Below are 27223 nucleotides of genomic sequence, written 5' to 3' on the forward strand. Positions count from 1 at the left end.
GTGGCATTTTAATCCTTATTTTTGCTGCATCCTTTCCCATTGTCTTGTCGGTGGGGGGGACTGCAGCTCTCAAGTCTTTATTGAGGTCAGATTTGCTGCTCTCGATGCAGAGCTTAGAAAGTAAACGGTTTTGTTCTGGGTCGTATACTGTGGTCCTTACTGGATTTTATCAGATAATGTGATGAAAAATATGCAAGCAGTTGTTTTTTTTTAAATAATCAAGATGTCATTTGAAAGTTATGGAAAACGTGTAACAACATCTGCAGTTATTAGTTCAGCTGGATTGGCACGGTCCCATTAGGTGGATTTTCTGTCTCTTGATTATCTTAGCTCCCATTCCCTGTCCCTGGAACACCTGGTAATCTTCTTATCAACTACAATCTGTTTTTCTTTTTGTCCTGCACAGAGCAAAGGGAGTGGCAGTTTATTTTTTTCTCTTAAATTATTGTATTCAAACTCTTGACTAGGGTGTTCCCAAGGGTTGGTGCTGGTGACAGTCGGTTTCCCTTTTCAGATCATAGTGTGGGGATGGCTGATAACCTCTGACAGTCTCTCTTCCAAATGAATATGAATAGAAGAATTTAGAGAAATCATGGATCCCAGCAATTAATGTGTTTCTGAATTTTGCTTTTTTTGCTTGTGAAGTCCCCAAGAACCTCAAACAGGACACTGATGCCAACTGGAAAAAGAAAATAAATCTTTGCTAATTAGATCTGTATTCCGGTGATAAACTTCTGCTATGCCTTCAAGACCTTTGAAGGTGCAAAGTTTTTTTTTTTTATTACTTGACCTTTTTGTGTAATCAAATTGAAGGCAATGCAGACTTGATATGACTTTTTTTTTAAATAAGGTTTGGTATTTTTCCAAAGCTCTCTTGGTTGCTTGCATCTGTTACCTGCCTGATCAAGTCACTAGGATTTGGGGGAGGGGGAAAAGAACCTGTGTGTTTTGCAGCAGAATTTCATGCTGTTATTTTTGTCTTGTATTGCTTAAATTCTCCCTGACAAAAATATCAGCCTTGTGCCACTTCTGCAGACCTTGGGGACTCCTAATTGCCTGCGGCATAGAACAAAGAACTCCACCTAGGGAAATTTCCACTTTGGTGTTTGAATCCTGAGCAGAAACAGCTCAGGAAAATTCCAGTCTTGAGCCTCTGGCCTTTAGTTTGCTCTCAGTTCCTAAAACTTTGCTTCCTGGTGTTAGGAAATACAGCTTCCTATGAAGGTGATTATATGCAGTGCCTCTTCTAAGCTTCAATAAAAGCTCCTCTTAAGCAAAGATATGGAAATAAAGCAAATCTGATACTGTGGGGAGGCTCTGGATTTTCTGCTGCATTGTAGGATGCCACGTGATGGTAAGTGCTCCTTTTTTGGAGGATGCCTTCAGCTCTCCTTGTTTCACCTGTGAAATAATTATCGCCTCTATTAAATGTTATTTAGGCATTAATAGCTCTACCAGGGATTGAATGACTTTTCTGTTACTGTGGTCGTTGCATCACCTGCAAGTTATTCAAAAGCTGTTCTGTAGGTGTCTTTAGTTGTATTATAATTACACACTGCTTCTCCTCCAGCACCTGGGAGTGCAGGGAAGGATTAGTGTAGTTCCCTGTGCTCTGCTCCAGCTGTGCTTCTCTCTAGATGTGCTTTGTAAAACTTCTGCCATTGCTTTTCCCGGTGTGTGTGTCTTGGAGGAGTATGGGCTCTATCTTGGAAGCGTAAGTCACCTTGACTGCAGCCTCTGCTTCTACACATGTACTTAAACCAAAACCTTGTTCCTCAGCTGAAAACAGAAGAGAAACACACCGTCCCCATCTATTTCTTGTTAGAAGGCAAAGCCTTTCCCTTTTTTTTTTTACACTTGGGCATTTCACACTCTGCTCTTTAACTCCTCAGGCTTTCGAAATTGATGTAATCCCTCGGACTCTTGCTCTTGTGCTTCTTCTGTGCAGTAAACTTGGTGTCATTGTTTTTAAGTTCAGGCAGTCAGCACCTCTGAAACTTGGTGTTAATTTAAGATTATACTTGCTCTTAATTGGAAGGCTTTGAATACTCACAATGGCCTAGAAACCCTTCTGGTGAGGCTCCTAATTCAGAACTGTACTTGAAATTGCAAGATTGTCCCCCTTTTTTTTTTTTCCAAAACTGTTGTTTGCACCCATTATGCACATGTTCTGCTTTCTCTGTTTGCAGTGCATTTGTCACAGTGAAATGGCATCTCCTACCACAGGTTTTACTTGCTGGGTATCTTAAATTGGGTATTTAGGGCTCTGACTATGCATTAACTATATTAATGTTACCATTTGCTTTTGGGTATTTTCCTTTTCAGCTTTTTCCTGTAGGTGACAATGAGTCTCAGGTTTGTGGGGAGAAATGGGTTGACAACATGGTGCAAACGTTTACAATTTTTTGTTATGTAGATATATACTTATTGTGTGCTTACTAGTGTGAGTTACAAAGCAGTAAGAAGGAAGATGTGAGTAGAGTAAATTTGAATTAACCAAAATGACATGTTTTTTCTGGTTTGGAGAGGTTGATGGCTCCTCCTCAGATACAATAGAATAGAAGTAACTTAGCCTGTTAATACTGTTCTTATATAGGGCAAGTGGTTGGTGCTGTAGGAGCAGCACTCTTACTCCTGAGGGGCAGTGCACAGGGAAAAGTGCATTTTGGGAGACATAATTTGGCTGGGATTTTCTTTGAGAGTAATTTCTTAACGTTAGATTTGACTTGTTTTAATTTATGAATTCCTGCAACTGTAAGCAAGGAGTTACATATAAATATGCACACACCTTTCACATGGAGATCTAGCTTGTGAATGACACTTTCTTAACTTGTTCAGCACTAGATTTACTACTTCCACCTCCATCTGCCTTCTCAGTTGGAGTTAAATATATATTTGTGATTGAGCGTTCTCTAAGCTATGCTACCTTACGTGAGAACATGGGAAACCTACGTACCAAAGAATACAGAAGTGCAATCCACCTTTTAGCCTGGCTTCTAAATGTCCATAGGTTCTAATGCTTGCTCTGAAGGATTGATGTTTAAAACACAAAATTTTGTCTTTATGTACATTTGCAAGAGTTTTAAGTTACGACCTGAGATGAATGATCAAAACACCAATGTTCTGCAAATGATGTTAAACTAGTCTCTCTAGCAGCCAAACCCACCCTGCTTGGCTTTATGTAATCAGGTGTCCACCTGATCAGGAGCACATGTGGCTAAGCTGCTTACCAGCTTTTCATTTGGTGGTATTACAGGGATGTTTTGTATACAGCCAGTGGGGAAAAGGATGTACTCCTTATTCTTGAAAGATCAACCAGTAGATGTACTAAATTGAGTTCTAACTCTGTGTTGTTGTGTTTGCCTGCTGTGGTTATGCTCTTGTACAAATGAATGTATTGCAAACCTTCATTTTAGTTTATATTTTCTGTAGCCTCTTATTCACTCTTAAGTAGTATGCACAGTCAAATGCTGCTGCTCTCTGTGGCATTTGGTGATTTATTTCACTTTCCATTTTCGCTGGTGACAGTGGAAAGTCAAATCACATGTTGGCACCTGTTTCCTGAGGGAAGCTCACTGCTGGGTGAGGCATAGTCCAGAAAGCCTTTTGTTCTCTACTACAGGCAAGCCTGGTTGATGTACATTTCATCTGATTTAGAGATTTCTCCTGGCAGGACTGGCTCAGTATGCTGTGAGGACTGGTGCAGCTGGACTATCCTGATGTTGGTGTGTTTACTGCAAGGATAGTGGCTTCACTTGAGCTGTTTTATTCCTGATGATTTGTTTCTCAAGATGACTGTGTTGGGCTGTGCAGTAACATCTGTTAGCAGTGGTTTGAGGGAAATCATAGTTCTCAACCTGCAGATCAGTGGCTGCTTACAGAGCTTAGTCTAATCTTCTTTGCCAGTGCTTTCTTGGGGGATTCCTCCTCTGGACCTTCAAAAGTCTCACCAGTTATTTCTAGTGCAGGATTTCCTGCACAGGTGAGCTGTGGGGTAGAATGCTGTGGCTAGACTGCAAGGCCTTCAGTTGATGAAGCAGAGTCTGAAGTTGTTATTTCATGCAGTATGTGAGCTTCAGAGAAGCTTATGGAAGAGACAAGTCAACTATTGTTTGGCTTGGATGGCTTCACTGTGCTTTGAGACTAATGGAAAATCATTATCAAATGATGATTTCGAGCTCAAGTTTTTCAAACTACCAAGTATGAAGGGCATTAAAATTGTCAGTATAACTTACCTGCAGCCTGAAAAAAAACCCCAACAAAACCCACAGAAGGTGGGATCTTTGCTTGGTTCCCAGTTGCGCTGGAGAAGCTTTGGGATGAGGCACTGAGTCACTGATGTGTTACAGCTGTTGGCAGTGTCACCAACCTGTGATATCATGCTGAGGTGCAGCAGATGATAAACATGCCGCAGCAGTCAGATCCCAGGCTCTGGCTCTGTGACAGGGGTGCATTTAGGTAATTTCATACAGTAAGCTTCTCTCTAACAAAATTATAGTAGTGCAAAATGTATTTTGATCCAGGTCAAGGACAGGGACAGGCAGATACAGGCACACAAGCTGGGTGGGGCCATGCTTTACTTGACTCTAACAGCAGCTTGATACTCAATGAAGTTTCTATTTAAAAGTAGCTAATTATCATCTCCTTGTGGATGGCTTCATGTTTAAATAAATGCAGTGTTTAACATTGAAAGTTCCTGTTCACATTTAGGTTTCTTCCTTCAACAAATGTTTTCTGGTTATGTTATATTTTCAAATGTGTGAGCTGTTCTGAGGTGAGGGTCAGAGGGTTGTTTTCTTTCAATTCTTGCATTAGTGAGAATTTTATTTTTCTTTTAATGCTCTACTATAGCAGGCTTTTGTTTTCTCATGAAGATGTTGTGTTTGGGTCCTTGAACCCATCACCACAAAGCTCCAAATGGAGCCAGTGAGGTGAACTCAAAAGTCTTCATCTGGTGATGATATTGCAGAGATGAAACAGAGGTTTAGCAAACTACTTGGTATTTTCCAGGAGTTGTCTTATGCTAACTTCAGTACTGAGATGCTTAAATCAAAAGCCAGACATTTGCATTTTTAATCTTTGGGGTTTTCTTTAAAGGCTCTTATGTTATTTTTAGCTCCAGCTCCCTGCCAAAAGCTTTGTTCCTTTACTTTTGGATTTTGTGTTTATGAATCTCACTAGTTATGATGTCATTGCATAGTGTGAAATGACAGCAACAAAAAGAAAAATCTTACCCATACCATCTGTTACAATAAATATTATGTGCTCCTGTTAGATTGCAAGTGTATTTGGATTGCATATTTACAACAGAAGCTGGTCTCTTCTTAGACATGCGGTACCCTCTAGCATAAAGCTTTTAATCACCAAATTCTCTGTATGGTTTTGGATTTGACATGACACATTGCCAGGTCTAAGTTTAGTTGGTTTTTTAATCAGTGTTTAATCTTCTGTCATTCATATCAGGCCTAGTAACTTGCCAAAAATGGTCCTAGAGGAATCTGTGTGAATTAGGATAATCAGGAAATTAGGATAATTCACTAATACCAAGCATTGGTTAACTTCTTACACTGGTCATCTTACAGTAATTGTGGCCTGAAATAGAGAGGGGCAGGTTTTCTTTAATCTCATAAGTATTCTTCTCAAAGCTTAAATGCAAAATGTTAATTCAAACCTGTGAATGGTGTTCCCAGAGAATGTATGGGCATTTGAATGTGTCTTTCCCTGCATAATTTATCAAAGCCCTCACTGAAGAAATTGAAGTTGATAGGTGTTTTGTTTTATGCTGCAAGATCACAAACATGTTTAGAAATCCTAAAGAAGAATGAAATGGTGTCAGGATTCAAGCAGACCAAAGAGCCTACCTTAGCAGCCTTGGTCAGAGATGAATTCTGAAATGCAGGGTACAGCAGTGCTTGTGCATGGACTGAAATGTGCTGCCTGCTAGGAAAAAAGGAGACTGAGAAATTGATGAGGGTAGGGTGCATGTTATTGTGGAAACTGATTATTACTCTTGAATGCAGCAGGGTGTTTGTAGCTCCCGTTTGGACTTGGGATAAGATTTAAGTGCCTCCATGTAGTTTGATTTGCAAGGTTTCAATAACCACTTCATTTCCAGAGGCTTTGAGTAGAGCCTCGGTGCTGGAAATGTCAGGTGGTGGAGAAGGTTTTCCCTTGGTAACCAGTCAAAAAACCTGAGATTTTGCATTTGCAGTGTATTGATGTATTAGAGCTCAGCCTTTGGGCATGGATGGACATGATGCTGTCTGTGGCTTACCTGGGCAAGACCCTGATCCCAGGAGTGGCTGAGGGAATTCTTGAGGGGATCACAGAATAAAGTTGTGGTGCTCCTTTGCATGTGTGAAGTTTGGGCTTGGGACAGAGCATTGTGTCACTGCAGGAGACACTGGGGAAAGAAGGGGAAAAAAAGCACGTTCCTGCCCCTGTCACTCCTGATAAATGCTGTCTTGTTCAAATTGCATCAATACTTGCCCTGCAACAAAGCCAGTCAGTATGTGGGCACAACCACTTTCTCGGAAGCAATTTCCCAATAGCTGAGGCAGAGATGAATGACCTGCCAGAGCAAAGGCTGGATGGGGTGGCAGGGTTTGCACTGCTGTGTGCCTGCCTTGTCTACTGCTGTCTTTGTGGGCTGGATCACAGCTTGTCACCTGTTCCATCCCTCTCCTTCTGCCTATGTGCCTATGCACTTTTTGTCTTTTTTTCATGGTATGCACATTTGAGTTTGTGAATAAGAACTTGCACTAATCACAAGAGCTGAAACCCATTACCTGTGTTTGAATGCATAGCGCTGTGTTTTAATGCAGCGTTTTTAAATAATCCTTAATTTCAAGTCCTTGTGTCTTGCTGCAGAGTATATCTTTGTTTCTCAGGTTAAGAGTCAGAGAAATAAACATAAACCAGCTGATCTCTCCCTGCACAACAGGTCCTTCCCTTTGCATCTTGGCTGCCAGGAAGAGGAACTAGAAGAGCTGGTTTCCTCATGTAGTTGGGCTTTTAAATGACAGGAAATCTTCTTCTGAATTTGTTAAAATGTAAAATCCCCAGTACAGACAAAAGGCATTTTGAAGTTGAGGCTGAAATTCCTGGGTTTGGATGGATTTGTTGCACTCAATTCTACTGAGCAAGCTTTTGCAACTTGCTTCGCATGGGACTTAGCGTGATGAAGAGAATACTTTTCAGAATATAACTATATGAGAGGCTTTCCACAGAGCATCTACAGCATGTTAATTCCCTCTTTCACTGCAGGGCCCTGAGCAGAATGCAGCATTGTAGTCCTTTTGTAATAGATGCTGATGGATTTCAGGAGCAGTGCTGTTCTGAAATGGCCACTGTCATACTTGTAGTGGCTTGTGTGCAAACTGCTATACTGGGTGCTCTAAGGAAGAATATTATGGAGACAGCCAGGAAAATTTTGGGCTGCAAGCTTCATGTGTGCTGTAGCAGAGATATGAGGAGCACTGCTTTCCAAGACCCTAAATGGCCTTTTGCTCCAGGCAAAAGCAAGGATGATTTTACTGCATTTGCTTTGTTGTCCTTGATTTCAGTTTGGCTTTTTGAGCTTTATGTCACTGTCTTTAAAGATTTTTGCAAAAATTTGAATCATTATTCCTCATTATCTAAGTGGCTGATAGCTTTACTCATAATTTTCTGTTGTTTTATTTATTAGGCTGTGATTCTTACATTTATTTTTATCTTATAACTGGGTGCATAACAAATGTTTAGCCACAGCTGGCAGCAGCATTAACTAAGATAGGTTTAATGTGCTAAATTTTTCAGCAGCTCTTTCCTTGGTGTTGACTTGGAGATGCATTGCCATTGAGAGTCTTTTGTCTTTTTTTTAAGAGGATGCTTCTGACCTGCTCTAAGCTGTGTCTCAGGCCATAAAAGAGAGCTGATTTTTACTGTTTATAACATCAAGCTTTAGATACACCAGATCAAGCAAAGCAGAGATTTCTTTTTGTTTTCTAGTATTTGCCTTGGAATGACTGCTGTGCCTTGGAGTGGCTCTTCAGGTAGATCTTTGAGCAGCATCCATCTCACAGTCTCTACTTACAACATGTCCAGGATGATGCTCTTCACTGATGAAGAGGATTAAAATAGTCATTAAGCTGCTGAATACACCAAATGTCCTGTAAAGTACAAAATAGAGAGACTGAACATGCTGGAGTGATGCAATCTGTTGGAATGCATCAGGATGGGAACATCTTTAACTTGAGCCAGACTTGAAATGCTTATATCACAGAAAGATGAAACCAGGGTTTAGTTTGTGCATGGAAACACTTGGTCTAGAGCTGTCTGTAGAGACACTTTCTCGCTCTCATTTTTCTCTTCTATGTTTAAGTGGATAGTTGGTCCTGTCTGCCCCACCTTGACTCCTGAGTGCCACTTAAAATGGTGTGTTTGACACTATTGTTAGGATGCTTCCTGCAGTGAATTAACTTTGGGAACAACCCAAAGCAGAGGACTGTTCTTATTTATTCCCACCTCTCTGGGTTAACATCCAGAACCTTTAATTGACAGTTATAACTGTGAAAATACGGACAGCCTCTAATGCAGTTGTATGACTGTGACCAAATAGTTGATCCATTTGCCTTTGTTATCCAGGCTGTAGAGTTGCCATGCAGCCTTGACACCCACAAATCCATTTTGTGCTGGTTACCAAACCCGTTTTCCTCCTCCAGCAGGTACTACAATGAGATACAAAAGATCTTAGTGCAATATTCTCAGAATGTTCCTAGCCTCATAACACAAATCCATGTAGTACTGGTCCCACTGCTGTCCAGGCTGGCTGGGAATTGTGCAGGGAGAGGCAGCCTCCAGGATAATTAAAGCATGGAACTCATTTGGGCTCTCAATGATTTTCTTTTATAAGATGTCCAAAGTAATTAGAATGAGGTATGCTTCTGGCTGTCTCATGCTATTGCATATCAGGTGATAATTTTAGCATAGCTTTCTTGTGTGCTCTCTCTTACGATTTGAGACATCTGAGTAGATTCTGTGTACCACATCAGGTATTTGCCAGATTCTGGCAGAGTTAATATTTGCAGCTGAGATGTGTGCATAGCTGGGTTTCTGAATTAAAAAAATACCTTAGTGGGCCATGTCTGAAGCCAACTAGTGAAACATAAAACCATCACTCGCCAGGGTTAGAACTTTATGCAGCATTTTTGTCCTTTGACTTTGAGAAGGTACAATTGAAATGACTCAGCCCATGGCTAGGAAAATGGTGAGTGGCCAATTGCATCAGTAGGCAGATCAATCTACACTCCAACCATTGTCCCAGTGATTGGATTTGCATGTTAAGTCAGCATTTTCATTGCAGTCCTTGTCTGTTTGTGGGGTCAAGGAAAGCAAAACTTGTTTGGAAGGCTGACTATTTTTTTCTTTCTCATTCAAGCATGTCTCCCAAGATCATCTGAGCAGGAGAAAGAAAAGCATCTCTAAGTAAAAGTCAATAGTGACTTCTTTCCCTGCCTGATAGTCTTTTCCAAGCAGGAAGATAAAGAATTGTTTGGAATGCTTGTGTTCAAAATAATGTATCTTGACAGTTTTCTTCACAGTTCCTCCAGCTGGTCTTTATATTAAAAAAAAAAAAAAAAAAAAGCTGCTATGATGGACAGCCCGGGAAAAGGGTTTAAAAAACAAATTAAGAAATACTAGTACAGTCAGAGACCTTGAAGAGGAATATCAGTTGAAGTAATGAAATTTCTCAGTGGATAGTGCCTCTTTAAGGCATAACAAGATTGTCTAAAATTGTTCTGCCTGCTCTTTTTCAGAGAGTGATTTCCCTTGCAGTTGCAGAGCAGGCAGTTTTTACTTCCACCTTTGGACTAAAGCTTTCAGCACGTGATTGTTCTGTGCTTAGAAGCCCTCAGTGAAGTTCAAATTACTTAAAACTCATCAAGGACCTGCCCAGCTGGTGGGTGCAGCTGCAGCATGTAAATTCTTCACTAATCTTATGGTCAACTGTATTTCAGCTAAGCCGACAGAAAAGGATCTTATTCTCTCCCCTACCCTGAAATTTTTCAGAAAATGAATAAAGAAACATCAAGGAAATCATTATCAGTGCACAGAGGGGTCATGCTTCCCACTGAAACCTAGGAGAGACTATTAACAAGTTAAAATCTCATTTTATCAAAGATAAAAATCACCTCTCCCATTTTGTTTATTTCCATGCAGTGCTACACAATCTGATACAGCTCAGTAGAGTGAAGAGCTATAAAATTCAGCATAAGAAATTCAGGTGTTCAACATGCAAAGCCAGGTAAATATTCTGCAGTGATAGCCCTGAAATATTGGAGGTTCTAGGCTTGCTTCTGTGGAGCTAGTTTTACTTTCTGGATCAGCAAAATCAGTAATGGGCATCTCAGCCCAGCCAGCTTGAGTCTGTTCTATAAATTACCACTTAATTTTCTAATAGCATTAGGCAGCTGTTCTAAGTAGAGCTCTGCTGCTTCCTGTGAAGAAGCTGGTTAATATGTCCATTAGAGCTTGTGTGCAAGCCTAGTTTGTGGGGAGGTGCTGTGACTGTTAAACCCCAGCTGATGAATTAATGCTTCAGAAATAAAATGCTGCTGAATTACTCAGGATTGCTTTTTAAAGAGTGGAAAAAATGGAAGTACATTAAGCCATTGCTGAGGTCCTTTACTTTCTGTGACCCTGCTGCTGAGAAATTTTGGGGGTACTTCAAAAAGATTTTGTCATTTGACTTGTCATGTGTCAGACTGCTCAGTCCAGGTGTTTGAGAATGGATGGAAGTCTACTTTTCATCCTCTGCTTTGGAAGAAGATAAATTGGATGATTTGAGCCTGAATTCTGCTGATAGTCACAGGATCTTTTGACGACTGGTTGGCTGTATGTGTAAGCCTAAAAATGAGTAAATAAAGCTTTTGCCCTCAGACTCTTGCAAGTAAAGAAGGGTTGCTCTGAGCCTTCTTCCAGCACTCCAGCCTCTTCCATACTTAACCAGGGTGGTGCTTGGCATTCTTCATTCTGCCCTTGCTTGAGGGCTTGCGGCCTTTTCTCTTATTGCTGGGATCAGAAATAGCTGCAGTAAGGAAAATGAAAAACTCATTTGGTGACAATTTGAGATGGTTTTGCTAAATTAATTCTTTTTTTTTTTTTTTTTTTCTGTGAGTGGTAGGAACTTTTACTAATCAGCAGCCAACTGTAAACTAAAATTTCTTGGCACAGTGTTCACATTGAAGTTTTCTTTAAGGAAAAAGATGTTGTTTACCAGAGCTGAACAAACTTACAGTGCCAATATAGGAATCTCTTTAAAGCACTGATTTCTGCATACCTAGACGTTAAAGGTTCTTAAAAGATTTTGTTTCGTATGTGAGCAGTCGTGTAAGCTACTGCCTGAAAGATGCTCCATAACAACTTTGACTAAATAACAGGAGGAGGTATATGGGAAAATGGTTTTGGTTTAAAATCCCAATTTCCATTATTTTTAAATATATTTACTAAGAATCAGAGTTATTACTTGTTCTCAGTAACAAATACTTACTGATGACTGTTTCATAGACTTTAAATTTGTAGAAGTAACCTGTGCTTTTGGGTGGACTTAAAGTAGAAAAGTATCCTAAGTTTTTATTCTGGAAACAGCAAGGCTATTTCATAGTTTTTTGGTATCTTGTTAATTTTTGTTCTGGATCAGCATAAGCTGGACAGAGCTCAGGGAGCAGCAGCACGGATAAAAGCAGCCCTGTATTTTAGTGGTTTGCAGTTTTGAAAAGGTGGTCATTAGCATGGTTTGGAAAGCCAAGACTTAAAAACCTTATGGTTTCCTCTGCAGATTTGAAGTTTCGTCTGAATTGTTTGGAGGACAGAATTACCAATTAATAGGGTTGACTTTTGGGGTTTTTTTTTACAGAAGATTGTGAATTTAAGAGATGGAAAGCAATAGGCATGACCCTCAGAGCTCCAGTGTGGTCAGAGCAGGACCTGTTGAATCGTTCCTGTGTGCTGTCGGGAAGTTACTTTGTAGCCTAATTGCAGGGCTTGAAAATTCCAAGTATTTTATCATATTTGCAAACACATGCAGTCTGTGCACATAAATAATCAATCTGTGATGCTGAAAAACAGCTATAAGGGGATGGATACTTGACTCAGACTACATTGCAAACCACATTCCTGCTTGTTATCCTTCTTTTATCTTGCTTTTTTTTCTCTCAGGAATTTTTCCTTGCCACTTCAAATTCTCTGTTAAAATAAACCCTTCAGTTTCCTGCTTGCCTTTTGGATCATTGTGTTTTAGATAGAAGTGCAATCTGTGCAGCCTTTTTATCTGTAGTCAGCCGAGTGGTTAGACAAATAGACGGAGTGAGGAGCCACAGGTTCCTGCAGTGGCTCTTTTGCACAACTCCCAGTGAGCTTCACAAGATCTGTAAAACAAATGTTTGTGCTGTTTTGAGGAAGGAATTTTGGTTTGTTCCGTCCTTGAATGCTAAATCACTTTGAATCAGTAGTAAGGGGTTTATTTTTCTCTGCCTGATGTTAACAAATTATTCTATCTCCTTTCTGCCAAATTTTGCCACTAGGGAAGTTAGTAGACAACTCATGTGGGTGTGCGACTTGTGATGAGTTTTTGTCCAGGAGTTACTTTTGCCTTGAACAAATTGCTTTGAAGTGATGAAAGATTTTCTGAATGTACTTTCCTGTGTATTATGGAATGTGTATCCTGATAACTACAGTGATTATATTCCCTAACTCTTGTGTAGCTAAAGTGCCTTAAGATGGCGTGAACTCTCCTATCAAACCGTGGAGAAGTTGCAAAATAGCATCTCTCAGTACTCCTTCACATGTGCTGCTCTCAGTGATGCCTTTGTGGTATCAGCAGTATGGTTCTCATATTAACAATCAGCTCAGAAATGAAAGACCTAAGAGTTAAACTTTTCAAAGACTGTTAAGCCATAGCTGCCGTCCTTAGGCTTCAGTTTGGATCTCTGTTCTGATAGTCCAGGAAGGCAAAACTCTCCTGTTGCCATTTTTTCAGAAGAATATTAGTGAATGTGAAAACATTAACTTGCACTCAAGTTTTCACTTGCTGACTGACTAACAGGGCATCTTGGGTCTCTGTGCTTCAGATGCCCAAATAATGAATGTGGGAAAGTGGTAATTAGTCGGGCCATGCAAGACAGTGATGACACAGATTGGAGCAAGGAGACAGCATTAAACCGAGCTGAGCCTGCTGCTGGGTGACCTTAGGCAAGTCACTTGACTCTGTGCCTCGGTTTAGCCCAGTGATAAATAGGCCGGGATAGGACTTAAGGTGGCGCTGTAAAAAGGGGACTTCAAAATAGCGCCGTGGCAGTGTTCTGCTGCAAGGGGAGGGAAGTGGCCATGAGTGGTGTCTGTCTGACACAGCTTGGGAATTGTCCCTGAAATCCCTGTGACACGTGGAAGGTGACCTGGCTGATTAAACCTATTTGGACTTACCTGTGAGCTGTGTGAGGATTATCAGTGTTTGTTCTTTCTTCTTCCCTTGCCCTTATTTTTAAGGAGACTTTGTGTTAAACTGTTCCAGTCACAGCCATTACTCCCACGCTGTACTTCTGAAAGCTTGAGGCCCTGAAATTGATCTTTTTCAAAGGACGCAGTTCTGGGTACAGTAACATTTGTTCAGGGAATGTTACAGTGGAGTTGTTGTCTCTCCAGGGAGAGAAAATATGATGCCAAAGGCAACCGTGTTACACAAGCAGCTTCAGGAAGCTGAGGCAGTGCTGAGTCGTGGCTTTCCTGGATTTGATCACTTCTTCCTCAGCCTAGCACTGTCTGCATTGTGGCACTCCCTATTGAATGCAGCAGTTCACAGTGCAGATGTCTCACATGCAGATTATGTGCTCTTTGACTCATGTAGGCCCTTATCGAGCATGATAAACCAGAGGGGGAAATAACCTGATACCTCCTAAGCACAAATTCCAAAGGCAAAACGGCTGCCTATGAGTGGAAGGTACTTGGAAATCTCATCTTTTCCTTGTGGAAGAACAGTGGAATGTGCAGTAAGGAATGCTTCAGGCTGCAGCAGGTGTTTGTAATCCTACGGTTGCTGTCAGCACACATGGAAGTACATGGATTATTGTCACTGAACTTCTGAGTGTTCAAGGCTTCATGTTGGCCATAAACACAGGCATCTAAATATAAACTGCACCCCAGCTACCACTGCAGCTCCTGCCTTGGCTCCCAGTTCTCTGCTGGTACAGACTCCTCCACCACAAAAGTCAATAAAGGATAAGCAGATGAGAACTCCACCCCTTCCAGCAAGTTAAAGCAAGCCAAAGACTGCTTTAGTGAGATTTCTGCCATTTAAATTCAAAAGCAAACCCAGGCTGGTATTATCAGCTCACACCAGATCAGCCTGCAGACAGTAATTCTTCCTGTCTTGGATCCCTGCCCATGTGCATTATTGTAATTATCAGCAATTTAAATAAAAATAAAGCAATAAAGCTAGGATGAGCTGCTAGTCTGTAGATTTACTGCCTGCTGTGTCAGGCATTCATTAGCCTTCATGGGTTCAAGCCACCTATCTGCTGAATAAAAGCAGGAAGAGGAGCTAAGGAAAACAATGCATGAAACGCCATTTGAAGCATGAATTGAGAACTCTGCTTGCATTTACAAGTTATGAATCCAAAACAGGGGAATTTTAAGTATTCTGTCCAGAAGTTCCTGTGGGCAAAGTTTTTCTGCCTACTTCCCTCACTTTTTAGTTGAAGTGTTGGTTTCCTCAATACTGACATACCATTAATTCCCAGGTGAGATTCATGGCAATGAATGTTAGATTTAAGGGCTCTATGGCACATTGTGATCCAGGAAGACTGGGCTTTACAATGCCAGCTCAGCTGTTTTCCAATAGCTTCGGTTTGTGACTGTGGCTCTTCTTAATTTTCATTTTGCCAAGGGCTGGCCTCTCCCTCCTGTGGAAGGAAAAAGGCCTATGGACACCAGCTGGAGGCAGCACTAATATGGGGAGTGCAGTTGAAGTAGTTGAGTCCCTGCACAAACATTCACACCAATTTTTCAGCCCAGAAAGGGCAAAACATTAGAATCCTCACACATTCAAAAGCAGCAGCCATGGAGGGTTGTGTTCACAGGAAGGCTGCTAAGGTAACAGGGCTCATTTTTGTGTCAAAGGAACTGGTAGAATTCCTCAGTGGTCTCGAAAGTGTTCAATTTATATCCTTCATATCTGTGAGTATTGCACTGACATAGGGAGGTTTGCAGAGTTGCTCAGAGTAGGAAATGTAATTAAAAAAAAAAAAAACAAAAAAAACAAAAAAACAACAACAGAAAGCGTTCTTCCTTTAATTTAAGGTGGGCAGCTTGATTTATCTGAATAAGGACAGTGCTGAAAAGCCAGTTCCGAAGTCCCTCAGGTTGTGGTTCATGTAGACCGAGATTGAAAAACCAGTATTGCTTTCGAGGGCCTTCACTTAATTAAAAGCAAACAGCACAAGTAATCTTTCCAAGTGCTGCCCAGCCTTTTTTTTTTTTTTTTTTTTTTTTTTTTTTTGTCAATGAAGCAACAACTGGTTGTGGAATACATACAACTCTCAAGAGCAGGAATTCTGATCTGACCTGTAGAAAATCCTGCAAAGGGCCCTGCCTTGTCAGTTGAGGCAAGGTATGCCCTCAGCAGCCAGTCTGTTCTCTGGCCACCAAGTCAATGTGATTCTCTATTGGAGCTTTCTTCAGCAGCTCATAAATTCTAGTGGCTGGAGTGTCAGTCTTAAAACAGCTTAATCTTCCATGGTTTTTTTGTGCAGAGAGCTACTCTTGTGTTGCTGCAGAGGAAGCCTGATGGAAAGCATGTGGTGTGGGTTCTCTTCACAGGCTCTCCATGCTTTTCAAGCTCCCATCCTCTGTGGTTTTGTTGGAATAAAGGCTCATTCTGGCTAATCTGATCAGATGGACGAGGCTCCGGTCATGTTTGACCTCACTGAAAATGCAGAATTCAGTTAAATGTGACATTTTGCAGATACCTTTGTGCTATTAAGGAAAGCTTAAGTTCTCAGGAACTATTTTCTGTGAATTAGTTATCAGCTTCTCTTCACAAGAGAAAAGTTCCAGTCTCCCTTCAATCCTCAAGTCCCCATCAGCATGCCGGAAAATTTTCAGAATAGCCTTTAACAGGGAGCTATATGGACAGCATGTGAAATAAGTTACATTGTGATGATGTTTAACAGATTCTGGCAATAAAAGGCAAGGGACATGGATGTCGTTTTCATGTTTATGTCTTTATAAACCAGAACTGCAGTGTACTGCTTGTGTTTCAGGGGTAGATGTAAAACATTCTTTATCTTACCAAAGTCTCTAGCCTTGTGTCCCTCCTTTGGGATGGGGGATACTTGTAGGAAGAACAGATATGACCCATTTTAGCACCTGGAGCCCAGGCCTCCAAGTGGGTAATGCTCACACATCAAATCCTTTTTCATAAGCTGAAGAGGCCAGTAGTAAATAAAAGCCAGGATACTTGGGCAGACACTTCCATCAGAGAAAAAGATGATTTAGAGGCTTGAATTCCAGGGTTTTGGGACCATAAATCAGGCACTGGCTGGCAGGGTGAGGAATTTACTGACATTAACTGGCCAGAGATTTATGTGTTTATGGAATGAAAAACATCTTTGGTCTTGGAAAGCAAACTGGATTACAGAATTATGCCGAAAGGCAGAGCCCGGTTTCTCCCGAAACATCTTGTAAATGCAAGTTCCAGTGAGGAAAGTAATGGCTTATGGAACAGTCTTTTCCCAAATAATGTTTGTCTTGCTCTCATATTACGTGTATGTATTAATAGGATAATAAGTACTAAAATAATACTCAGCAAGGATGTACACAACTGGATCAACTTTCTTCCATCGTGTGTGTTGCCCCTCCCGATCTGTCAGGCTCCTGATTTAAGGGACTGAATAGTTGCTTCCCAGCACTAAAAGAAGCAGCTGCTTCCATTTATGGCTGGGAAATTCCCAGAGAAAAATGTGCTGTCGGTTTGTTCATCCCTTTGCAATGTGGAATGGGTGTATTCTCTGAAGTACTAAAGAGCTTAAACTAAGGACATGGCTTTATCCCAAGTTTAATGCCTGTTTACAGGTTCTGCAGCCTTCCTTTTGTAGAGTGGTGCTTGAGTGTAGCTGAGGGATCCCCTTCCAGTCCTCATACACTGAAGGCAATTGTAGGAAACATCAGACAGTTACTTGGTCCCAAAAGGTGACCTTTTCCCCTGTTTACGTGTTAGTGTTAAAGGTGTGGCCTCCACAAAGCTCGAGGTGCTGTAGTCTCGTTACAGCTAAAATGAGATTAAAGTACTAAATTAAATAACTGATATGATGGAGGGCTGGAGTGGATTGCCAGTGGAGGAAAAATGGAGTCCATTGCTCAAAAATCTTGCCTTGCAGGTCCTGTGGTTAAAGAATCAACTCATGTATCTCAAACTTCATTAACTCACCCAACAGCACAATTCAAGAGAAGATTTCTGCCGGTTGATTAAAAGTGATGAAATCAAGCAAGTAATTAGTCTTGTTTGTTCAGCTGTGAATTGGGGCTTAGCATGTTCTGGTAGCTACGGCAACAGCACATGACTGATATGCAAGCTATGTGAGCAATCCAAGAAGGAGGAATGATACCTTTGCAGGGAGCAAGCTGGACAGGCAGCAAAAACAAACACTGGCTCGAATCAGTATGTAAATAGGGGGTGGTCATGATTTCAGGAGGTTGGTATGTGTTTGAACAGGAGTTTTGCTAATGCAAGAAGTGTGATGAATGGATTACTTAGGGATGTTTCTGCCTCTCAATGGATCCTGCACTTCTCCTACTCCCTTTGTTGTGCTCCAGACTTGTTAAGTTTGAAGGAGTCAGATTTCAGGCATCAGCAGTGCCATCATAGCACGTACATTTATTATCTTTTATGCCCTGCAGGGGTTAATGCTTCCTGGGTTCTTGATCTTGCATTCCTTTTCAGTTTTTTTCCAGGGCTGGAACTTGGATGTGGTTGCAATGTTGTCATCAAAACAAAATTGTTATGGGGATTGTTTCCTGCATGTCAGGTCCTGTGTTCTCTGGAAAATGATTGTTGGTACCAAAGTGGTGCTTGTTTGGAGAGAGATAAAAATGGCCTCTTAAAAAGTTTGTGTGTGTTTAGGGAGTTCTGAAGGATCATTCTACATTTGCTTTTTTCTTCTGAAAAGACATCAGGGAGGAGGGTGGTGCAAGACCTGTCACAGGTTCTGGTCCGTGCACTTGTAAGATGTTTATTAAAGGCTTGATTTCTGCAAGAACTGAGTTACTGCACCATATTCCTAACCTCAGTCTATTCCTCAGAGTTCCTCCTGTACCTGGAGATACAGGACTAAGTGACTCTTTCTTCCTTAGGATGGAGAGTACAACAAACATAGCCACAGTAAACTTGAAAATATGTGTGAATTTGGCAGCATTTTGATACTGGGACATCAGTGCTGCTATTTCTTACATGTAGTTTGGTATTTCATTACTTTGTGGTCTGTGCTAAAACATGGCTGTCATGAGCTTCTGTTGGTTGGAAGGGTCAGAGTAAGTAGAAACCATATAAGACTGTATAAGACTGTTTCTCTTAAATGATGCACGGGTGAATAGTACTTAAAACTCAGGGGGTCATTTTTCTGCAGTTAATACTTGAATTTATGCTTTTATGCCTCAGGTTGGTTTTCTCCTCCAAGCACTAATCTTCTGTTCAGCACTAAGCAATCCTTGACTTTCTGAGTGTTGAAATGTCTTATCTCCAGGCAGAGTGATAGAGGAAGGGGGTAAAAATGAGCTAAATGTAATAGTTATAAAAAGAGTTATTCTTTTTCCTCATATCCTGTAACTAAGAACTGCACAAAGAAGTTGTCCAGTTGAATTCTACTCTTTACTCCTTTATTTCCTTTAAGCATACAGCTATTGATATGAGTTGATGGGGGTCGGCAGATGGTAGGGAGTGAACAGTGCCCACAGTAATTCATGCATTTTTCAGTGCATAAAAAGTTAAATATGAAGGCAGGATTGGTAGCCCAGGGTAGTGTTGCCTGCCAGGAAAAGCAGCTTAAGGCCAGCAGACTCTGTGCATTGTTGTTTCTATCTGGAGAAGTTGAAATGGATTCCATTTCCCTAAACACCTTAAAGAGCTTTGGAGTTCATCTGTTTTTTTGTTGTTGTTGGTTTTTTTTGGTGGTTTTTTTTTTTTTTTTTTTTGTTTGGTTTTTTTGCCTTATGCCTCTTTCTGTTTTGCAACAGCTAGTAGTTAAGGAGAGCATATTCAGCTCCCAGTATCCACTTGGTCTTCTCAGGAAAAAAAAAGTCTGCAATTTAATTTACTCTTCTTTTCCTCTTTCAGTCAGCCAGCAAGATTTCAGAAAGGGGACCTGACTTTTTTTTCATTTATTAGTCTGCAGTTTGACCCAAATGTGGGCCTGGACTGTCAGGTTCTTGTCTGTTGGTGCAGTCTGGGAAGTGCACAGAATACACATCTGAAACAGCTCCCCATAAGAGTGCACTGAATGGGACACAAGGCTTTGACAAGCTGGTTGTCTACAGCTGTTTTTTCTGATTCAGTAGAAATTATCTTTATTTGTATGTTTGAGCAAAAAATCAAAAAAGCAGAATTCTTGCAGTGGGACACAGTTGTTTTATTAGTAGTAGTAATATCTGCTTGTGTGTAACGTCACAGGGGTCCTTCTGCCAGAAGTTATTAGTATTAGTTATTTGGTAAGTTTTCAGACATCTGTTTTAGTCCATGTAGGCACAGCCTTTTAGTGGGAATTACTCTTGGTTTTGGTAAGCTGTTGTTTCAATTATAAAAACAAGGTTTGGGAAAACAGGCCTTACGGGTGAAAACTTGAGATAGGCTCACCATCTCAAAGAATGTTGTTACAAAACAGTTTGCAAGACTCCACTGATGTTCTGGATCAAGCAGGAGCTGTCTGAGAAGATGCCAGAGGGTTTCTGGTTCTTTGATCAGATAATGCAATCAAGGTGTTTCTTTTTTGGTTTGTCTTCACAGGCCCTTGCAGCCAATGCTGGGACGGGGTTTGCAGTGGCAGAACCTCAAATTGCCATGTTCTGTGGGAAGCTAAATATGCATGTGAACATCCAGACTGGGAAATGGGAACCTGATACTTCTGGGACCAAGAGCTGCTTTGGAAGAAAGGAGGAGATTCTGCAATACTGCCAGGAGGTGAGATTTTTGTGTAATCCCGAATCTTCACTGCTGTGAAGGAATTGGATTCCAATTTAGATGCTCAGTAGCAAATTAACCCTGGAGGAGATGCGCTTACTTTTGTCTAGTCCAATTCTCTGCACTGTCCTGCTGTGTTATTGTCCAGGAAGGGCAGGGAGGACACTGCAGTGGGATTTAGAAGCTACCTCAGATCAGCTCACACTGCCGCAGAAGGTCCTTGGTCTGTAAATCAGAGCTATCTTTATCTGTTTGCAGGGCTGTACCCCAATGTTCTGCCCCTGAGCTGGTTAACCAGTATCTGCTTTCTGTTGCATAAAATGGAACCTGACACCTATTCTAGTTAGAATGTGACTATGCTGTTCTTAGTGACATGTTCAGATCAGGAAGAATGTTAGAAAAATATTTTGATAAAATTTTGTCAGTGTTTTTACGGTCTTTTGACTTTGTTGGAAAAGATATAATCATCTTCTAGTGTGTTTCAGATACACTGTAACATACTGGTCTTGTCCAGTGTATTTAATTGCTCCTCTGAGGTGACAGGCACATAAAATACCACAAGGAATGTATTTTTTTTTAATGGGAAAGCAGCAGAATGTACCATGTCTGGGCGGGAAAGGTTTTTAAACTGTTTTACAAGGCTGATATAATTGGGGCTGCACTTTTTTCATGGGGCAGAAGCCTATATATAAGTCAGTGTCTGGACTTGAGAACTTGACTAGGGCATAAGGATCAAATTAATACATCATAAATGGACCAGGCATGAGGAAACCTGAGGAGGTGGGTGCATAACTTGACAAGTGATGAGAGAAGCTGAAGATGTTACTAAACCCTATTTGTTGGTGATTGCTGTTCCAGGGGGTATTGTGCTTCTCCAGAAAGAATTAAACAGCTACATCTCCTCCAAACCCAAATACCCAAATGCTCCTCCTCCACTGCTATGCAAATCCAGACCTCTCAGCTTAGTGCCAGTGAGGGCTCTTGCCCTGACTTGGCTTTCTCCTGCCTCAAAGCAGTGGCATATCTATTTCTGAAGCCCTGTGTGACAGACAGCTGGAGCTTTTTTATGTCTCCAGCTGTCCTCAGCTTGATCCAGAGCACAGTGTGTGTTCATGTGCAAACTCCAACTTGTTCCTGTGCAGAGAATCAGCCTCACTACTCTGGTAGGAGATGCTCTGCACATTCTCTGTCCTTTCTGGAGAGAAACCTCTCTGTCTGTGCTGTTCCCCAGATGTACCCAGACCTTCAGATCACCAATGTGGTAGAAGCCAACCAGCCTGTCAGCATTGACAGCTGGTGCAAGCGTGGGAAGAAGCAGTGCAAGGACCACACTCACATCGTCGTGCCGTACAAGTGCCTGGGTGAGTGTGTGCTGTGGGTGTGCTGTGCATTCCTGTGGGAGAAGCAAGGAGTTGCCTCCTGGATTCTTACACAGAGAGCAACTCAGTTTGTTAGACTTGTCTTGTATCAGGTTGTCATTTCCACCACTTCTACTGTTTCTCTTTCTGAAATGTTTTTCTTTCTACAAGATGGAACTCTGTCTTTCTGGAGCAGATTGACAGCTTGGTAACAGCTGTGGTAGAATAATGGTGCCTGGCATGAAAAACAAATCCCCATTCTCTCTGCAAATGCCAAAAAAACCTGAAGGCTATTGTATCCAAGTACCACAACGACACTGGGATTTAATACTTTGATCCTATTTTTGTGAAGCTTTAATATTTTGTTGCCTTGGAGACTTAAATGCTCAGTGTGCTCAGGCTTCCTGCTTGGTCTTGGCAAGAGATCTCTATTTTATTTCAATGGCTATATTTAAACTTTGCTGTTTCAAAGAGACTCTTTTTCTTGCAGCTGTATCCCCTGTCCCCATTTTGAATTGTGAAAGAATATGAGATAAACTGTGATGGATTTCATGGTGCTTTCCAGAATGTCCCCACTTGCTGGAATCAGGCAGCATGTTTTAACTGGTTAACTTGTGACTTTTGACCTGTGGGTTGTGGGTGACACTGTGCTTTCCCACTGCACTGTGTCTTCTTAGGAGTCAGCTTAGTCTCAGCTGGCTGACTTTCTTTTCAGTTATCTGCTGGAAAAGAGTTGTAAGAGGTTTGGGGAGAGTCTCATTGCTGGGAGCATTCAGTAGAAACCAGTTTTCATAATTTGTGTCTTTATCTCGGGTTACCATGGGATTTGACATGGGATAATACCAGCAAATCAGCAGAACCATGTGTGTGCTTTGTCCTTTATGTGATGCCTTCTGTGAGACAATCATAAAGCACTTCATTAAGCATAAAATTTATTGTGGACACATACTGGGAGAAAGGTGCTTGTCTTTATAGATGTGGAAATTCAAGTTTGGGAAACAACCAAGCCCAACTGGATCATGAGGATCTCCTTATGATCATCTCGTGATCATAAAGAGAACTTTTGATGGAAATAAGGATGAAAGCAAGATCCCTGGATTTATAAGGAGTCATCTCTTTTAGAAATAGTCATTCCCCCTATTCTCCAGCTGAAAAATAACCTGATTTTACTGACATTGCCCCTAAAATATGATTAGCATTGAACTATTATTTCAGGTTTTTCGTTAGTGTATTTCACAGTGTTCATGACTTGCAGGCCTCGGTCTGTGAGGCAGCTTTGGTTTTCAGATCTGAGTTGCAAGTCTGGAGTCCATATGTCTATAAAATCTCTGTCTTCAGCAAATTGCTTGTTGTAAATGGATGATGCATTTCTCTGGGATTATAGTCAAACTGTGGGATTTTGTTCCCTTTTTTAGTTGTGTTTTCCTTGATGCATTAATACACAGGGGACCTTGAGGTAGGATCCTGTCACCATACCCTGTTTAATCTTCCCTGCCCCTCCCCCACCAAGGAAAACTCCTTTGTATTTCGAAGGTGAAGAGAAGAACCCAGGAATCTTCTGCCTTCATCCCCCAGAACCAGAAAGTTTGCTCAGTTTTACTTTTCTTACCAGAAGTATTTAAACCTTTCCTGATAGAATAGGATGAAAGATTATTAACTCAAAACTTTAACTGGCCTATTTTGATGTGAGAAAATGGGGAAAATACAATCTCTCCTTTAGTTTAAAATGTAAGTAATTGCAAAGGGATGATGAAGGTAATTTGATTTCATTGTCTTCAATTATCAGGTAATCTAATGCTAAAATATTTAACTTCTCTGTACTTTGTAGATGTATCCGTGATCTGCAGTAAGGGGCTGCAAAAAAAATTGGTCATGCAAACAATATTTAAAATATATTTTGAAAAGATGGTATGAAAGATGGGTTCGACAAAGAATTCTGCTTTGTGGAGACTCTATGAGGAAAAGTCTTTGACTTAAAAGCTTTTTTCCAATTTTAACAAACGACTCCTAAAGCTGATGGTCATATGTGCAGGGAATGCTGGTTTGAAACACTTGGACTGAAGATATTTTCCTGGTCTTCTCAGAGTATCTGGCTCCTTATGTTAAAATTACTCAATGCAGCATTTGAATATGCAAGAAAGAAAGAAAAACCTCAGCTTGGGGAAAATTTCATATTTGGATTCCAGTGGCAGTGTTTGCTGGGACTTCTTGGGTAAGAACAGGATGTGATGCTCATTTAGTTCTGATCTGTAATTCATGTGTGTTGGTACCAAGCTGAATGACGATGGAAATTTAGGCTAAATAGCTTTTAAGTCCAACTAGAGTCTACAGCACAGAGATTCTCTCTCTCCCATCTTCTCAAAAGCAAAAGTCTGGGTTTGGCACAAGGGTTGTGCCAAAGCTTTCTCATACTAGTCAGGTTGTGGTTATCTAGATACTGGAATGCAGTGTATTTGCTGACTCTGGTTGTACTCTGATATTTAGGCTGTTTAGTTTTTATTTTCCAGCTCTCTGTGTTTTGGTTAGGGCAGTGAATCTGCTGTGGTTGATCTTGAATTAAACCACCTGGAAAAAAAACCAAAACAAAACCAGACAAGACTTGCTCAGATACTGAAAACATAGATAACACTCTCAGCATATAAAAATTTCCAGGCTGTTACAGCAGCAAACAGCATGAAGGAACTTTTCAAATGAGCTGCATCATACCAAATAGGTGATTCAGTAGTTTGAAGCTTCTTAGTGCAGACACAGTCTTCTCAAAGATTTGGGTGAAATCATTTCAGTCAATCCTTTCATGGAAGAACAAGTATTTATTAACTTGCATTGTAAACTCTGCATTCAGTTCAGCTTTTGGGGCCAGCAGGATCACCCCATGCTTATCATTTTACCTTGGATTCTCTGAGACCCTATTTTTCTTTAGATTCTCAGAAATAATTTTTAGAGCTGGCGTGACTTGTCTCCTTTAGGAATATACCAAACCCTCAAAGCACATAGTTGTGGTTTAAGGTAGTTTGGTTTTTAGTTAAGGAAAAATCCATGAGCTACGGAAGTGATTCCCTGTAAGGACCTTGGCAGCTTCCTTTGGACCTGACAGAACCAATCAGCTGGCTAGTTTTGAATATGGACACCCTGTTCAACCACTTAAGAGAGCTGAACATGCCTCTGTGAAATCACATTTAAAAAGGAACAAACCCTGGGAAAAACTCTCTTGTTTCTGGCTTTTGAACTGGACACTGGACCCGCGCTGGGCCAGGCCTTACTCTGCCGCGGGGCCGGGCTGGGCCCAGCTCTGCTGCAGCGCTGGCCGGGTTCGCTCCACTGCGCAGCGCGGCCACCTCAGCCTGTGACTCGGCTGAGATTCTGCCATGTCGAGTTCCAGCCACGGCTGACGGGCCAGGCCGGCTCCGTTTGGCTTTGGCCAGAGCAAAGCCGGGCCCTGCTCCGGCCGTGAGCCGCCGAGCCGTTCTGCTGGCACCACGGAAAATCATGCGGTTGAGAGCAGAGGCGGCCCTGCAGCCCCGCACAGAAAGCATCCCGTGGCTGGAACTGACCGCGGCAGGGGCCAGAAAACAGAGCGGCCGCTGCCCGGCAGAGATCACATGGTCATCCGCAGGCCCGGACTAGATATTAACTCTTTTGAGTGCACAGATGAAACTTGCAGACATCAATCCTCTCTCGAGTGAGAGAAAAGGAAAGGGTGAAGACACGTAAAGGAAGCAACATGGAGACACCAGTGTCAGTGAAGAAAGAGTCAAATCCCGGATGGGAGGAGAATGAGGAGATGCCTTAGTCTTGGGCTGAAATTCTCTTGTAAGGCTATGGTGAAGATACAATTGATACATCAGACTTTTGTTTTTCCCTGTAACTCATGGAATGCATTGGGGGATCTGGGTAGCATTCTGACCAGGGCTATGAGCAGAGGCACCTGTGTTGATGCAAGCAGATGTTGAAGTAGCTGTGATCCAATGAGAAGCTTGAACAGAGAGAAATGAGAGAGATGAAAAACCTTGCCCCAGGGATGGAAGAAGCAAACCTCTGTTCCCAGAGATAAAAGAAGAGAACTTCTGTTTCTGTACTAGAACAGCTCATCCTCAAAATTGCACCCCAGTAAGCTGAAATGACCCGTGGTGGTAGTTGTGGGAAAGCTACCAAAATGTGGGAGGGACTTCACGGTTGCAGATTTCTGGGAAGGTGCTATTCATGAAAACTAAAACCACAAGAGAACTGATTCTTGTGGAAAAGTCTCCATGGCATGGCAGGAGAGACTCCTCTCCCTAAGTAGACTAAAGAAAGATTATTTTAAAGTGATAAACTGACTGAAATTATCAAATTTATCTCTTCACACTGTCAGTGGAAAAAGAAAGAAAAGTTGGGGGCAGAGAAGTGTTCTGAAGGTTTATTCTGATTTTTTTATTATTTTATTCCGTTTAATTCTGTTAATATTAAGTTTTCTTTAAACTTCTGAGCCTGCTTTGCTCTCCTCCTAGTCCTTATCTTCAAAGCATAAAATGAGTACATCATTCTAGTGGGTGCGCTGGGGTTTGGCCCACCAGACCCCATTAAAGGTGAGTTGGCCAAGAAACTCGGCAAACCAAAATGGCTACACTTAAATTGGTATTTCTGCCTTGTTCAACTGAAACCGCTACACACATGCACAGAATGCACTTGGGAGGAGTTCTGGGAGGCTTTCTTTGCTGTTGGAAGCTGGACAAGTGTGAACTGTGGCCATTGTGTTTTTCAGTTGGTGAGTTTGTAAGTGACGTCCTGCTGGTGCCCGAGAAATGCCGGTTCTTCCACAAGGAGCGCATGGATGTGTGTGAAAGCCACCAGCACTGGCACACTGTGGCAAAGGAGGTAATGGAGCCTCTGGGACAGGAGTGTTTATTCTGGATCTGTCCACTTGGATATTTGTAGTGTTGGAGCATAGCAGTGTTTCTCTTTGTATTGCTGTTCCCATGTTCCAGTCAACGAACTGAGGCAGACAGCAAGGAAATAAAAACTTAAAATTACTCAAGTGACTTAAAAAACCTGTGTAGCAATTGAGTTATTCTTCATGAAAAGCTGTCCTAAATGGCTTATCCCTATCACAGAGGTAGGAATTCAAATCAGCTCTCTGGGATATGGCTTTAACCAATGGTTCATCTCTCTTTCTGTTTTGTGGGGTTTTTTTGTTTGTTTTTTTTTTTCTCCCAGGGAGATACAGTGGGCATAGGATAGTTTCTATTTTTCTTGTACATTTTGCTTTAATGTATTTTTTGCTGCTGGGGATTTGGTTGGGAGGGCTTGCCTGGGAGCATTCGGAGTTTTGTTGGGACTGATTAGTGGAGGTTTTACATAAGAGATTAACTATATTCTCAGAATAAATCTAGCCCCTGGTTTTAGGGGGGTGGATTTGTGTTTTTTTTAATCTGACTAGCTAAATTGTTGCAAAAGCTCTGCACTCCCATTTGGAGCTGGGGTAATAAAAACAAGATGATGACAGAATGTGCACGTTTTCCATTTTGTAGAAGCAACAATTGTAGAAACAGCAACACAAAGACCAGTTGTTAACCAGATGAGGTTAAGGATGCTCCACTTAAAATTCCTTTTTCTTTAAAATCATGTGAGAAAAATCCATCTAAATAAAGCTGTACTAGAGGAATTGTCTTTTAATTGAGGGTAA

At 41.4% G+C, this 27223-nt stretch overlaps 1 protein-coding gene and 1 long non-coding RNA gene across 8 annotated transcripts in view; both read left to right on the forward strand.

Annotated features, from left to right (window-relative positions):
• The window catches only part of APLP2 (amyloid beta precursor like protein 2), a 51006-nt gene that overhangs the window by 1869 nt on the left and 21914 nt on the right, over positions 1-27223 (forward strand). For all 7 annotated transcript variants that reach the window (XM_068172071.1, XM_068172074.1, XM_068172072.1 and 4 more), the window contains exons 2-4: positions 20030-20203; positions 21435-21564; positions 26303-26415. In XM_068172071.1, coding sequence (XP_068028172.1) covers positions 20030-20203; positions 21435-21564; positions 26303-26415 — 417 coding nt within the window. The remainder of the gene's footprint in view (positions 1-20029; positions 20204-21434; positions 21565-26302; positions 26416-27223) is intronic.
• On the forward strand, positions 22141-22507 carry LOC137462070 (uncharacterized). Its single transcript, XR_010993569.1, has 2 exons — positions 22141-22275; positions 22316-22507. It is a non-coding gene; the product is annotated as an uncharacterized lncRNA (long non-coding RNA).

The sequence above is a fragment of the Anomalospiza imberbis genome, chromosome 24 (assembly GCF_031753505.1).
Source record: "Anomalospiza imberbis isolate Cuckoo-Finch-1a 21T00152 chromosome 24, ASM3175350v1, whole genome shotgun sequence".
Classification (NCBI taxonomy): Eukaryota; Metazoa; Chordata; class Aves; order Passeriformes; family Viduidae; genus Anomalospiza; species Anomalospiza imberbis.